The following is a 15547-nucleotide window of genomic DNA, read 5'->3' as shown; positions in this document are numbered from 1 at the left end:
GTTGTCTCTCCCCCTGTCCTGTTGTCTCTTTCCCACGTCCTGTTGTCTCTCTCCCACGTCCTGTTGTCTCTCTCCCTGTCCTGTTGTCTCTTTCCCCCTGTCCTGTTGTCTCTCTCCCACGTCCTGTTGTGTCTCTCCCACGTCCTGTTGTCTCTCTCCCACATCCTGTTGTGTCTCTCCCTGTCCTGTTGTCTCTCCCCCTGTCCTGTTGTCTCTCTCCCACGTCCTGTTGTCTCTCTCCCACGTCCTGTTGTCTCTCCCCCTGTCCTGTTGTCTCTCTCCCACGTCCTGTTGTGTCTCTCCCTGTCCTGTTGTCTCTCCCCCTGTCCTGTTGTCTCTCCCCCTGTCCTGTTGTCTCTCCCCCTGTCCTGTTGTCTCTCCCCCTGTCCTGTTGTCTCTCCCACGTCCTGTTGTGTCTCTCCCTGTCCTGTTGTCTCTCCCCCTGTCCTGTTGTCTCTCCCCCTGTCCTGTTGTCTCTCTCCCACGTCCTGTTGTCTCTCCCTGTCCTGTTGTCTCTCCCCCTGTCCTGTTGTCTCTCTCCCACGTCCTGTTGTCTCTCTCCCACGTCCTGTTGTCTCTCTCCCTGTCCTGTTGTCTCTTTCCCCCCGTCCTGTTGTCTCTCTCCCACGTCCTGTTGTGTCTCTCCCACGTCCTGTTGTCTCTCTCCCACGTCCTGTTGTCTCTCCCCCTGTCCTGTTGTCTCTCTCCCACGTCCTGTTGTGTCTCTCCCTGTCCTGTTGTGTCTCTCCCTGTCCTGTTGTGTCTCCCCCTGTCCTGTTGTCTCTCCCCCTGTCCTGTTGTCTCTCTCCCACGTCCTGTTGTCTCTCCCTGTCCTGTTGTGTCTCTCCCTGTCCTGTTGTCTCTCCCCCTGTCCTGTTGTCGCTCTCTCCCTGTCCTGTTACAGGTTCCACTGATGAGACAAGCACAAATCCATACCAGACATTGACCAAGCTAAGTATTTTTGGAACAACTATTTGTCTGTAGTGCATTTATTCTCCCAATTGTCACTAACAGTGAATGTACACTAGATAGCAGTAAATTGCGCGGTAAATGGCCTCGTGCCGCTCAGGCCGCCCATTGTGACTCGCTGGTGGGCGTGCTGGCAGTATATTGCAGCAAATAGCAGCATGTTTGATTGTGTCAATAATTCAGCATAGCAAGTTTGTATGAAGGTCTGGTTATTAAATAGGTACATAGTTCAATAGTAATATCCTCTAAAACGCTCTGGTGACAAACAAACTTTGCTGCCCTGTTTCCAATTGTCCACATGGCTGGGAGAACCTATTCAAGTAAGTAAATACATTTAGAAAAGGTTTTTAAAAACCAATGTATTATTATCTAACTACCTACAGTGCAGGCTAACTCAAATGTGCTAGCTAGTTGGCTAGCTAGCAATCTAGCAAACTCCACATACTGTATAGATAGCTAGCTAAGTGAATGAAAAATAAATCTGCTGCTCTGCAGGATGTTTCAAGAATGGGGTCCAACAACGCAGCAAGAGGCAATCGTTGTGCAGGAGATCTTCACCTCCTACTTCTTCGAAGAGGGTGCTGTTCCCTGGCAACACCATAGACTACACTACGCACAACCAAAGGCTCTTTTTAAGAGTCATTCACATTGGAATAAGAGTATTCTTCCATTTACGTAGCTGTCAACTGCAGTTATTCAATTCCCAGTTTCTACTTCACAGGTGAGGGTGCCGTTTAGGTAAGGGTGTGATGTCTGTACAAAAAATTAACAGGCTATTTTAAATCACCCATATTGAAAAAAATGTGAACAATTAGAAACCCTATAACCCACACACTCATGTATCAATCTGATTGATGCATTGTGTTGTGCAGTAAGCAGGTTCAGGTGTAACTGTGGCTCCTTCCACCTTCAAAGAATAGGCAAGAGGGCCAACCATGGAGAATAGTAAGACACTTCATTATTTTTTATAACTACACTATATTGTTTGTCCTTGTGTTTCCGTTCATGTTTTTCAGCATAAAGTACTCTGCAGCCACTTAGTGTGGTGTGGACACAAGGTGAGGCCACACACAGATTGAACACTGTCTCTTTAACTACCTTATCTTCTCAATAATTCTCTCTCCTTCACTTCATCCCTCTCCCCTCTTCTCCCTAAATCCTCTAGGGTTATATCAGCAGTGTCAGTGAAACCCTGAGGCATTAAGACTGGCTACATAGAGAGAGGGCACAGCATGATCAGAGGTGAGAGGTCACATGGTCGGGTCAACAGGAAGTATTATTAAAGAGATGCTTTACATTGAAATACAGATAGAGATGCAGTCGTCCCAGAGTTAATGATCCAAGGTCAGTTTTACCGGTCAGTCAAACCTGTTACCTCTTTTTATAGAAATTGCACTGTTGGTTAGAGCCTGTAAGCATTTCACTGTTGTATTTGGCGCATGTGACAAATAAACTTTGATTTGATTTGAGTTTTGCATTTCACCTCCTGATGATTATGATGACTAACAATGTTAGAATAAAAAATAAAAACAAGGCTTAAACATGCTCTCTCTCTCTCCATCAGTCTCTCATCTGCTGGTATGTTTTGATGTGAGAGAGGATGCCAACCCCCAGTCCCATCATCACCACCTCACCCACTGTTAAGATAACCTTCAGGCTGACTAGAGACACTATTATGTAATTGTGATGAACTGAGAAAATATTTGAGTTGCACTGGTTCATTAGTCATATGCTGCCTTCCCTGCTCCTAAGTTCATACCTCTTTCCCTTTGTCTTTGACACCTCTCTAGCCACATTTCTTCCTGTTTTTATAATGCACAACAGATGTGCATTGAAGTACAGATTATATTTGTAATGCATGTATTTATAACCCTTGGATAATGAACTTCCAGTAAAGCGTTTCACATTCTCTACTGGTTGAAATGAAGTCTCATTTGATTTAATACTACACCTATCCTGTTGATCAGATCAATGCAGATGAAGGGCACTAGATTGAGATGAACCAGTTTTAGAGTATTTACATGATGAATAGGAAGTGTAGTGTACTGTGTTCAAATTATATTTCCATATATAAGATTTCAAATCAGCCTTTAAGTAGTTAAATCATGTTTCTAGTCTAATGCATAGTTAAAATGTGTAACCATTGATATCCTAGGACTTCAATGGTTGACATACACTGTTGAAGTGTATAATTGTAATAAATACATACAGACACAGCATCATACAAAGACTGGAATGTGATACTCCTGGTATTGGATACCATAATCTCCCTCATAACTTAACTTTTATTTGCCAAGGTAGAGTACATGATCAGTGAATATATTAAATGTACATGCTACAATGTGGGGGATCTCATGCATGGTAATAACTAGATGTATATACAATTTGCATCCTTGGCACAAAGGTATATTATATTCTACTCAATCCTTAGGCTTCATTAATGTCATTCAGACTGTTTTGAAGTTGATACAACTGGCTATGATAGCTGAGGTTCATTGCTAGGTTCTGAACTAATAGGTATACCAAACGTTTGGGTCCATACACAGATTGGCTAGATAGCTAGCTACACATCCATAGGCATACAGGTATTTTTATCCTCCACTGCACAATAAGCAAGAACATACAGTCGTGGCCAACGGTTTTGAGAATGACACATTAATTTTCACAAAGTCTGCTGCCTCAGTTTGTATGATGGCAATTTGCATATACTCCAGAATATTATGAAGAGTGATCAGATGAACTGCAATTAATTGCAAAGTCCCTCTTTGCCATGCAAATGAACTGAATCCCCCCCAAATATTTCCATTGCATTTCAGCCCTGCCACAAAAGGACCAGCTGACATCATGTCAGTGATTCTCTCGTTAACACAGGTGTGAGTGTTGATGAGGACAAGGCTGGAGATCACTTTGTCATGCTGATTGAGTTCGAATAACAGACTGGAAGCTTCAAAAGGAGGGTGGTGCTTGGAATCATTGTTCTTCCTCTGTCAACCATGGTTACCTGCAAGGAAATGCGTGCCGTTGTCATTGCTTTGCACAAAAAGGGCTTCACAGGCAAGGATATTGATACCAGTAAGATTGCACCTAAAATCAACCATTTATCGGATCATCAAGAACTTCAAGGAGAAAGGATCAATTGTTGTGAAGAAGGCTTCAGGGTGCCCAAGAAAGTCCAGCAAGCACCAGGACCGTCTCCTAAAGTTGATTCAGCTGCGGGATCGGGGCACCACCAGTACAGAGCTTGCTCAGGAATGGCAGCAGGCAGGTGTGAGTGCATCTGCATGCACAGTGAGGCGAAGACTTTTGGAGGATGACCTGGTGTCAAGAAGGGCAGCAAAGAAGCCACTTCTCTCCAGGAAAAACATCAGGGACAGACTGATATTCTGCAAAAGGTACAGTGATTGGACAGCTGAGGACTGGGTTAAAGTCATTTTCTCTGATGAATCCCCTTTCCAATTGTTTGGGGCATTCGGAAAAACGCTTGTCCGGAGAAGACAAGTTGAGCGCTACCATCAGTCCTGTGTCATGCCAACAGTAAAGCATCCTGAGATCATTCATGTGTGGGGTGGCTTCTCAGCCAAGGGTGTGGGCTCACTCACAATTTTGCCCAAGAACACAGCCACGAATAAAGAATGGTACCAACACATCCTCTGAGAGCAACTTCTCCCAACCATCCAGGAACAGTTTGGTGATGAACAATGCCTTTTCCAGCATGATGGAGCACCTTTCCATAAGGCAAAAGTGATAACTAAGTGGCTCGGGGAACAAAACATCGATATTTTGGGTCCATGGTCTGGAAACTCCCCAGACCTTAATCCCATTGAGAACTTGTGGTCAATCCTCAGGAGGCGGGTGGACAAACAAAAACTCCAAGCATTGATTATGCAAGAATGGGCTGCCATCAGTCAGGATGTGGCCCAGAAGTTAATTGACAGCATGCCAGGGCGGATTGCAGAGGTCTTGAAAAAGAAGGGTCAACACCGCAAATATTGACTCTTTGCATCAAGTTCATGTAATTGTCAATAAAAGCCTTTGACACTTATGAAATGCTTGTAATTATACTTCAGTATTCCATAGCAACATCTGACAAAAATATCTAAACTTTGTGGAAATTAATATTTGTGTCATTCTCAAAACTTTTGGCCACGACTGTAGCTACCTACATTATTTCATCTATCTGCATTGCATGGCAAATATCAACAAAGCAAGCTTACAAAATTGTACATTCAATTTGCAGTAAATAGTTTAGCTAGCTAGATTATTTACATCCACTGTTTTACAAGACGACAGACTGGTTTGCTGGTTGTTTCAAGAGTCCCTAAAACATTAAAACAACCAGAATTATAATTTCATACTCATGTCATAACACCCATAAAGCCAGCCGGCCAATGTTAGCTAGTCAGCTAGCTTGCTAAATCGCGATTTTCGTAAATTAACTTCATGATTAAAAAATATGCATAATAGTTTGTCTCTACATTAACATATTCTTATCAACTGTACATTTTTTGCATGATTTGTTATGACCTTATAATCACTTACATTTGCTTCCATCCTAGTATTTTTGTCAGCCATCTTCCCTGAAGAAAGTCTCCAGCTTTGGGTCGCACAGCTTCAAATTCATCATGGTAAAAGTTGTTTATTTTTCGCCACCTTCGCACCGCCCTCTCCGCGTTCCTTCCATTGGAATGAATGGGAAATGGCTAGTGTTTCATGCCCGTAAAAGAGAACCAAGGGAAGTCATGCTTTTTATTGGATAAACGGTCGTCGGAAAGCTCAAAATGCATTCTAAAGGTACAAATATGAAATAAAATAACATTCTACCACATTGATAGACTTAATAATAAAAAGACAACCATGATCTTGAAGAGTAAGAACATTAAGCAAAGAACAGGAGGTTGGGTCCCAGAGTGTGATAGGAGAGGAGGGTAGGGGTAGGAGGAGAGGGTAGGGGTAGGAGGAGAGGGTAGGGGTAGAGGAGAGGGTAGGGGTAGAGGAGAGGATAGGGGTAGGAGGAGAGGGTAGGGGTATAGGAGAGGATAGGGTAGGAGGAGAGGGTAGGGGTATAGGAGAGGATAGGGGTATAGGAGAGGATAGGGGTAGGAGGAGAGGGTAGGGGTATAGGAGAGGATAGGGTAGAGGTAGGAGGAGAGGGTAGGGGTAGGAGGAGAGGATAGGGTAGGGGTAGGAGGAGAGGGTAGGGGTACAGGCGAGGGTAGAGGTAGGAGGAGAGGGGTATAGGAGAGGATAGGGTAGAGGTAGGAGGAGAGGGTAGGGGTACAGGTGAGGGTAGAGGTAGGAGGAGAAGGTAGGGGTATAGGAGAGGATAGGGTAGAGGTAGGAGGAGAGGGTAGGGGTACAGGCGAGGGTAGAGGTAGGAGGAGAAGGTAGGGGTATAGGAGAGGATAGGGGTATAGGAGAGGATAGGGGTACAGGCGAGGGTAGAGGTAGGAGGAGAGGGGTATAGCAGAGGGTAGGGGTAGAGGTAGGAGGAGAGGATAGGGTAGAGGTAGGAGGAGAGGGTAGGGGTATAGGAGAGGGTAGAGGTAGGAGGAGAGGGGTATAACAAAGGGTAGAGGTAGGAGGAGAGGATAGGGGTAGAGGTAGGAGGAGAGGGTAGGGGTACAGGAGAGGATAGGGGTAGAGGTAGGAGGAGAGGGTAGAGGTAGGAGGAGAGGGGTATAACAGAGGGTAGGGGTAGAGGTAGGAGTGGAGGATAGGGTAGGGGTAGGAGTGGAGGATAGGGTAGGGGTAGGAGGAGAGGGTAGGGGTAGGAGGAGAGGGTAGGGTAGAGGTAGGAGGAGAGGGTAGGGGTACAGGTAAGGGTAGAGGTAGGAGGAGAGGGGTATAGGAGAGGGTAGGGGTAGAAGTAGGAGGAGGGGTATAGGAGAGGGTAGGGGTAGAGGTAGGAGGAGAGGATAGGGTAGAGGTAGGAGGAGAGGGGTATAGGAGAGGGTAGGGGTAGAGGTAGGAAGAGAGGATAGGGTAGAGGTAGGAGGAGAGGGGTACAGGGGTGGGAGGAGATGGTATACTGTAGGTAGGGGCGAGCGTAGAGTATGGAGTTGTCACTATCCCTCTCATCACTGCCCCAGCTCCAGGAAGTTGGCCATGGGGTCGTCTTCCCTGGAGCGTTTCATCCTGAAGGCCTCCATCTCCTCCTCCGTGGGCTCCTTGATCTCCTGCAGGCTGTTGTACTTCCTCTTCCTCTCATCCACTTTCATCATCTCCTCTACCTGCTTCAGACGCATGTCCTCTGCAGCCAGGGCCTGGGGAGAGAGGGGGGGTAAGGGGGATGAGAGAGTTAGGTAGGGGGGTGAGATATAGTCAGGTAGGTGTACACATAGGCAAAGGGAACTGACATGTACATAAATAAACACACAGGCATGCTCATGAACATCAAAGCAATGAAGTCAAAGTTCACCTTGTTCAGTTTCTGTTTCTTCTTCTCCTCATCTTCCTCAGAGTCGCTGCTGTCTGAGCCGTGCTTTTTCTTCTTCTGCTTCTTCTTCTTCTTCTTCTTCTCTTTAAGTTTCTCCCTGTGCATCTCCAGTAGAGTCTTAGGCTCCTCCTCTTCCTCCTGCTCAAGTCCCTCCTCAAACGGAACACAGGCCGAGGAGCCCTATAGGGGGAGATACCCGTCAATCATCTCATCCGGGGGGGAAAAAACTTCAGTGTTTATAATTGACTACGGAAATCACATTACCCACATTACATGACTGATGATTAGCAGAATACTGACCATAGTTTTGATGCCAGCCTCTCCGGTGCAGTAGCTCTGTTTGACCATGGAGTGGCAGCACTTGAAGCCCCAGCAGCCTTCTCTCCAGTACGACCCCCAGATACACTGCAAAGCAAAAACCCCTGTTAAGTGTGTGTAACCGATGTGAAATGGCTAGCTAGTTAGCGGTAGTGCACACTAATAGCGTTTCAAAATCGGTGACGTCACTCGCTCTGAGCCCTTGAAGTAGTGGTTCCCCCTTGCTCTGTGAGGGCTGTGGGCTTTTGTGGAGCGATGGGTAACGATGCATCGTGGGTGTCAGCTGTTGATGTGTGCAGAGGGTCCCTGGTTCGAGCCCAGGTCGGGGCGAGGAGAGGGAAGGAACCTATACTGTTACATATGCACATCTGAATAGATGCTACCTTAATACTGTCCTTAACTGTTTTTTTTTTTTTGTTGGCACAGTTCTCAAACACTCCAATTGTTATTGTCTGACAAAGTCATTCTAAAAACACCAGCACCACTCCACAAGGGGGCTGTTCAAGAACACTTCAAAAGGTTCCTGTCTAACCAAGAACCGTTCTGACTGTGCTCCTCCACGAGGGGGCTGCTCTCCAAAAGGTTCCTGTCTAACCGGAGACCGTTCTGACTGTGCTCCTCCATGAGGGGGCTGCTCTCCAAAGGTTCCTGTCTAACCGGAGACCGTTCTGGCTGTGCTCCTCCACGAGGGAGCTGCTCTCCAAAAGGTTCCTGTCTAACCGGAGACCATTCTGGCTGTGCTCCTCCACGAGGGGGCTGCTCTCCAAAAGGTTCCTGTCTAACCGGAGACCGTTCTGGCTGTGCTCCTCCACGAGGGGGCTGCTCTCCAAAAGGTTCCTGTCTAACCGGAGACCGTTCTGACTGTGCTCCTCCACGAGGGGGCTGCTCTCCAAGGGTTCCTGTCTAACCGGAGACCGTTCTGACTGTGCTCCTCCACGAGGGGGCTGCTCTCCAAGGGTTCCTGTCTAACCGGAGACCGTTCTGGCTGTGCTCCTCCACGAGGGGGCTGCTCTCCAAAAGGTTCCTGTCTAACCGGAGACCGTTCTGACAGCGCTCATCTCTATGGGGTTAGTCAGTTCTGGACGCCTCACCGCGTGGTTCTGAATGAGTACGTCCTCTTCGTATTTGGAGCGTGCCACGGCCTTCTCCTGTCCCTTCAGCACGGCACCGTGTCGACTGTACTCCACGTAGTCCTCAGTCTGGGCCAGCAACAGCTCTCTGGGGGGGGCGTCCAGGTGCTCCTCACCCCCGTACTGAGACACACACACAGAACACACAGGAGCAACAGTCAGAACACACAGGAGCAACAGTCAGAACACACAGGAGCAACAGTCAGAACACACAGGAGCAACAGTCAGAACACACAGGAGCAACAGTCAGAACACACAGGAGCAACAGTCAGAACACACAGGAGCAACAGTCAGAACACACAGGAGCAACAGTCAGAACACACAGGAGCAACAGTCAGAACACACAGGAGCAACAGTCAGAACACACAGGAGCAACAGTCAGAACACACAGGAGCAACAGTCAGAACACACAGGAGCAAGTCAGAACACACAGGAGCAACAGTCAGAACACACAGGAGCAACAGTCAGAACACACAGGAGCAACAGTCAGAACACACAGGAGCAACAGTCAGAACACACAGGAGTAACAGTCAGAACACACAGGAGTAACAGTCAGAACACACAGGAGCAACAGTCAGAACACACAGGAGTAACAGTCAGAACACACAGGAGTAACAGTCAGAACACACAGGAGCAACAGTTATATCATTAACTAATGTATGAAAGGGTTGGGGTCAATTCCAATTTAATTTGAAATTCCAATTTAATTCACTCAAAGTGAATAATTTACATTGGAATTCAATTTGAATTTCAACTGTCTTTAAGTTATAGAATTGAATTAGACTTGTTTGGACTGTTTAAGTTGGAATTGTAAAAACCTTTAATCTTTGGAATTGAAATTCAATATTTGTACATTTCCCAGTTAAAGGAGTACTTAGTTTCAAAAATGGACAGTATGATTTGAAATCTTGAAATCATGTTTATTACATTGATGACACTTTTATGGGCTTTACAATGTTCTGCATGCAGTTTATCTACATTGAAAATGAGGCTGGTGAGGATGGAGTGCAGTGTATTTATTCTGTACCTTATCCAGGATCGTCTCCTTCTGTTTGTCCTTGAAATCCTCCTTCTTGACCTTGAAGGACTGGTGCAGCAGCTCCAGCTTGGTGGGGTCGGCCTGGAGGTGCACCTCAGAGCCCTTATCATAGGCCTCCCACGCAAAGACTGGAGAGGTGGAGGAGATGAGAGGAAGTATGTTTAGTTCAATACAATCCCTTTGCTAGACTAACTATGAAGAATATTGGCATTAGGATGCTCTCTCTAAGGATACCGTTTTATGAGCCTAATAAATGAGAAGTGGGGAAATCTCCTGGGAGAATATGAACAAATAGGGTTTAATATGAATATACACTGGATGACCAAAAGTATGTGGACACCTGCTCGTCAAAACATCTCATTCCAAAATCACTGGCATTCATATGGAGTTGGTCCCCCCCCTTTGCTGCTATAATAGCCTCCACTCTTCTGGGAAGGCTTTCCACTAGATGTTGGAACGCATTTCCACTGCTCCAGAGTCCAACGTCGGTGAGCTTTACACCACTCGATGCTTGGCTTGCGCATGGTGATCTTAGGCTTGTGTGCTGTTACTCGGCCATGGAAACCCATTTCATGAAGCTCCCGACGAACAGTTCTCGTGCGGACGTTGCTTCCAGAGGCAGTTTGGAACTCAGTAGTAAGTATTGCAACCAAGGACAGACTATTTTTTACGTGTTACATGCTTCAGCACTCTGCGGTCCCATTCTGTGAGCTCGTGTGGCCTACCACTTCAAGGCTGAGCCGTTGTTGCTCCTAGACGTTTCCACTTCATAATAACAGCACTTACAGTTGACCGGGGCAGCTCGAGCAGGGCAGAAATTTGACGAACTGACTTGTTGGAAATGTGGCATCCTCTGACGGCTCTTCAGTAAGACCATTCTATTGCCAATGTTTGTCTATGGAGATTGCTTGGCTGTGTGCTGAATGTTATACACCTGTCAGCAACGGGTGTGGCTGAAATAGCCAAATTTCACATGTTTTAAGGGGTGTCCGCATACTTTTGTCATTTAGGTCAACATTGGATCATTCAGAGATCCTCACTGAACTTCTGGAGAGAGTTTGCTGCACTGAAAGTAAAGGGGCTGAATAATTTTGCACGCCCAATTTTTCAGTTTTTGATTTGTTAAAAAAGTTTGAAATATCCAATAAATGTCGTTCCACTTCATGATTGTGTCCCACTTGTTGTTGATTCTTCACAAAAAAATACAGTTTTATATCTTTATGTTTGAAGCCTGAAATGTGGCAAAAGGTCGCAAAGTTCAAGGGGGCCGAATACTTTCGCAAGGCACTGTATAGTGTATGTAGAAACTGGTTGTCCAATAGAAATACCTCGATATAACTTCATTTTTGGCAAAAAATGTAAATGTGTCAGTTTGTCACTTTGACGAGGTGGGATTAAAAACATGTTCCGTTACTTAAAGGGATAATTCTGGATTTGTGCAATGAAGCCCTTTATCTACTTCCCTAGAGTCAGACGAACGTGTGGATACCATTTTTGTCTATACGTGCAGTTTGAAGTTACTAACTAGCGTTAGCTCAATGACTGGATGTCTACGGGAACAGCTAGCAAGACGCTAGTTAACATTGGCTCTCAAAACTACCGCTAGACTTCCTTCATACTGGACACAGATCATTTTAAAAAATGGTACCAATAAGTTCATCTGACTCTGGGGAAGTAGATAAAGGGCTTAGTTGCCAAAATTCGGGAAGTATCCCTTTAAGACATTGGCTCAAGCCTATGTTGTGCCTTTAGAAATCGAGAAAATTAACAACTTAGGAAGAATTTTTCACTTGGTCTGCCGAGTACGCTTCGCAAGCGTTCCCGTACGTCTTGCGATGTTGGGTCTCTGTGTTTAGAAACTCAAGAGAGAACCCTGTTGGGTTGTTGGCAGGAAAGAGAGAATGTGTGACTCACGCTGTGTCTGTGCCATGGTGACGGTGTCTCCAGAGTAACGAACAAAGTTGTCTCCTGCGAACCCCACACTGCCAAATAAACACGACACAGACATTTAGGGAAGACAGTTAGGAGATCTCTCAGTGATGACAAAGCATTCTTTCCAGACACATCCCAAAGACACAGTGAAAGAAAAGATGAGCATTTTCACTTCAGCATTCATGACACGTCTTTAGTGATTTTGAACATGTAATTACAAAATGATAACACGTGGTTTAAGACTCATGATATGGAATTAGAGATTCATGACACGAGATTCATGACAATTAGACTGTTAGTTAAAGGAATAGTGACCCTTTATTCAGACACCATACTAGTGTTCTAATAGGGGGTTTTCTCATGGGAGGTCATTAGCTAAATAGTGCTGAGAGATTAGTGCTTGTTAAGGTCGGTTCGGTTTGATTATTAAACAATAATCCCAGCTTTTCATTTCTCACATGAAAAGCACTATGCATTATGTGGGTTTAATGCTGTAACACATAATAAAGTCCCCTGATGGTAGTGACTGCTCATTACTGCTTATCACTTATTTAACCATCATTTACTCACAACAACAAAAAGCGCAAATATTTTTAGTAAACCTTAATTAACTCGGCAAGTCAGTTAAGAACAAATTCTTATTTACAACGACGGCCTACTCCGACCAAACCCCAAATGACGCTGGGCCATTTGTGCGCCGCCCTATGGGACTTCCAAACACGGCCGGTTGTGATACAGCCTGGAATCAAACCAGGGCTGTAGTGACGCCTCTAGACTGCTGCGCCACTCGGGAGCCCCCAGAGTTGTTGTGTATATTACATTTTATTTGAAGACTTTATTATTTCATTCCAAGTCATCATCACATTGACCTCAACACACACACACACACACAAAATAACTAAACGTACCAACTTTTGTAAATTTTTTAAAAACTGATAAAATAACCTACATGTTGGTTAGTCGCTCAGCACTATAGTTAAAGGAACCGTAACCTACTCTTCAGGAACCATGCCAGTGTTCTGGTAGGGGTTCTCTCTCATGGCTCGAGTCTTGGGGTCGTAGTAAGCAGAGTCTGGATCCAGATTTCTCAAGTACTACGGGACGCAAAGTACACAAACGCATAAGTTAACAAATACTTCTTCATCAAAACTTGTCATAATTACAAATGTGTAACTTCTACGGGTGATGAGGGGAAGAACAGATTGAGATGCCCAATGTAGCAAGGCTCACAAAACACCTTCAACAGTTATGACTGGACTCACCTTAGCGATATCTTCTCTGATACGCAGGTTTCTGACTGTGATTCGTCTCTTGGAGTCAAAGTTCTGTCCCGGCATGTCGATGTCATCAGCGTACTTATCTTCATCTTCATCCTCACTGTTTTGCTCCTGTGTGCGTTCGCCATCATCCCACTTTCTTGAGGAGCTCTACAGGAAAACAGAGAAGAGTAGATCAACACACGCCACCAGAAAACTGCCAAGCATATAGCATGCATTTACCTACTAGACTGATATTAACCAATCAACCAAATGCATTTTATTTCATTTTGGATAATGTGCCAATGACCAATATTTAATGCAGTATTTGCAGTCTTCAGCAACATATTTAGTGTGTAGAATAATCAGTGGTATTCAACACAGCTATGTGAGAAAATCTGATGGCTTACTGCTTGGTCCGTGAGTTTCCCTGAAGCCAACTCCTCATGGAGTTTCTGAGATTTCAGTGTTTGTTTGGCCTGGTCTACTTTGGCGTACTCCTCCACAATACGCATGTGATCCTCAGGGTCGTAGCCGTTCCAGCGGTCCCTCTTCCCATCGTAGTCCAGATCCAGAGAGATCTGGCTGTGTTCGTCGGGGGCCATGCCGTTACCTGTGAACTTTGCCCCCACCTTTCTGGGCCGCTGAAAAGGGGTAAGGGTAGGGATGGATAGATATATGGATAGGTAGATAGTCAGTCAGATGTGGAGCATCATCATTGATTCCAAACTTCCAAACCAAGCACATAATACTCTGGCTACATCCAAACAGCACCCTATTCCCTATTTTGTACACTACTTGTATAAAGGCAATATGATGCCACTAGGGTTTCAGACAATAAAACTAAATGTGGTAAGCACCTCCAAGCAGTCCTTCTTCTTGTGTGTCATGGCACCGCAGTTATCACAAGCTCCCTTCCTGAACTTGGTACTGATGGCTTTCTGCAGACAGATACAGGGTCAGGGATCAGGCATACATTTAAATATTTAGAAAGGAAGACAACTGAATTATGCCTTAACTCAGCTTGTGGCTTTAATTGTTACATGCACAATAGAATTTATTGTAGTTCAGGCTTTACAATGGAAGACAGCTGAATTATGCCTTAACTCAGCTCGTGGCTTTAATTGTTACATGCACAACAGTATTTATTGTAGTTCAGGCTTTACAATGGAAGACAGCTGAATTACAACACTGAATCTGCTTACCTCTTGCACCCCTCTCTTGTACCACTCCTCGATGGAGGAGAACTGTTGTTGCCTCTCCTCCTGAGGCCTCTGGTGCTTTAAGGTGGGTCTCTTAGAGGGGTCGATGTACCAGGGCACTGAGGAGATGTACTGGGGAATGTGAGGGTTGATGTCCCTGGAAACAAGAGGAAGAACAATTAGTCAGCACACTATGCTTCCACAAAAGGAGAACCCACGGGCCCACTGTTTTCTTCTGTGCGGAATGGTGTGACTAGCTAGCCCAAAGGATTGGAAAACATGGAGGATTTTCACTCTTTATATACAAACAGACAGAGAGACTATGAGGTCCAGTTCTGGGCAAACATCTTGTCACAGGTTGCTTGCATGCATTGAATTATTCTTCTGTCTGTTTGCCCACCCCACTCTGATGTGAACTGGTCCAGCTAATTTGACTTACTTTCCCTCTTCATCTACCTCAGCAGGAGCATTTCCCAGTTTTCTCTGCTCCTCTAACTCCTTCTTCTTCCTCCAATCCTCTCTGGTCATCTTTTTGGGTTCTTCCAGACCCACCACCCCATCGGCGTTGGTCGCAGCCGTCGCTGCCTCTTCTTCCTCCGGCATGATTACGGTGATGGGGTCACTGGCTGGGAGTGCACACGACACAAAGCTGGATCAGTCACTTAGCTACTATTAAACGAATACGTGACTTTCATAAAATGCTGCATATTTCTGTAGGGATATGTGGCTGATGGTGTAGCTAGTTGGCTTTAAGTTACTGACAAAAACAAAGGTTTTCAACACGCTGGCAGGCAGGTTAGCTAACTTTGTTGCATCCCTATGCATAATTCAAGTAAGCGACGATGGTCTGACAAAAAATAGACCATACAACTCACTCTGATTAAATGCATGTTTCGCTTACCTTGACAGGATCACCAAAATTAGATACGTTTATAGACGTAGACTGGAATCGTGGCTTTCGACTTGTGTTTACAACATGAACGTCGCCATTTCACAAACCCGGAAGTAACGTCATGTACTGGCAGAGCGGAAGAGAAAAAGAGATTCTATGATTTCCAAATTTGTGGCTAATGATGATATCTGCGTTTTCTGTGAAAAAGAAGGTGAGAATCTGTCTCACTTGTTCTTTGAATGTAAATCTGTGTCCGAATTTTGGGAAAATCTTGCAAAGTACTTATTTACCATTATGAACACTGCCTATAATTTTAACATAAAATATATAATATGTTACGAAATGATTGTTCATTTTTGTATTCTTGTTGCCA

General features: G+C 45.1%; 1 protein-coding gene and 1 long non-coding RNA gene across 2 annotated transcripts; one reads left to right on the top strand and one right to left on the bottom strand.

The window, feature by feature from the left end:
• Window positions 1-1175: 1175 nt before the first annotated feature.
• LOC116355088 (uncharacterized) lies at window positions 1176-2884 on the top strand. Its single transcript, XR_004204322.1, has 3 exons — window positions 1176-1289; window positions 1465-2211; window positions 2534-2884. It is a non-coding gene; the product is annotated as an uncharacterized LOC116355088 (long non-coding RNA).
• A 4025-nt stretch (window positions 2885-6909) lies between these two features.
• LOC109878346 (pre-mRNA-splicing factor SLU7) lies at window positions 6910-15316 on the bottom strand. The gene is made up of 13 exons (XM_020470607.2): window positions 15184-15316; window positions 14722-14908; window positions 14286-14439; window positions 13941-14021; window positions 13491-13724; window positions 13087-13251; window positions 12821-12918; window positions 11807-11874; window positions 9881-10020; window positions 8815-8976; window positions 7706-7810; window positions 7388-7585; window positions 6910-7232 (listed from the first exon to the last, which is right to left on the bottom strand). The coding sequence occupies exons 2-13, from the start codon at window positions 14883-14885 to the stop codon at window positions 7047-7049; spliced, it is 1755 nt and encodes a 584-aa protein (XP_020326196.1). The 5' UTR covers window positions 14886-14908; window positions 15184-15316; the 3' UTR covers window positions 6910-7046.
• Window positions 15317-15547: the final 231 nt, after the last annotated feature.

This window comes from Oncorhynchus kisutch, linkage group LG19 (genome assembly GCF_002021735.2).
Source record: "Oncorhynchus kisutch isolate 150728-3 linkage group LG19, Okis_V2, whole genome shotgun sequence".
Classification (NCBI taxonomy): domain Eukaryota; kingdom Metazoa; phylum Chordata; class Actinopteri; order Salmoniformes; family Salmonidae; genus Oncorhynchus; species Oncorhynchus kisutch.
Note: the sequence above shows the minus strand (reverse complement) of the source record. Positions and strands in the feature narration are given on the sequence as shown.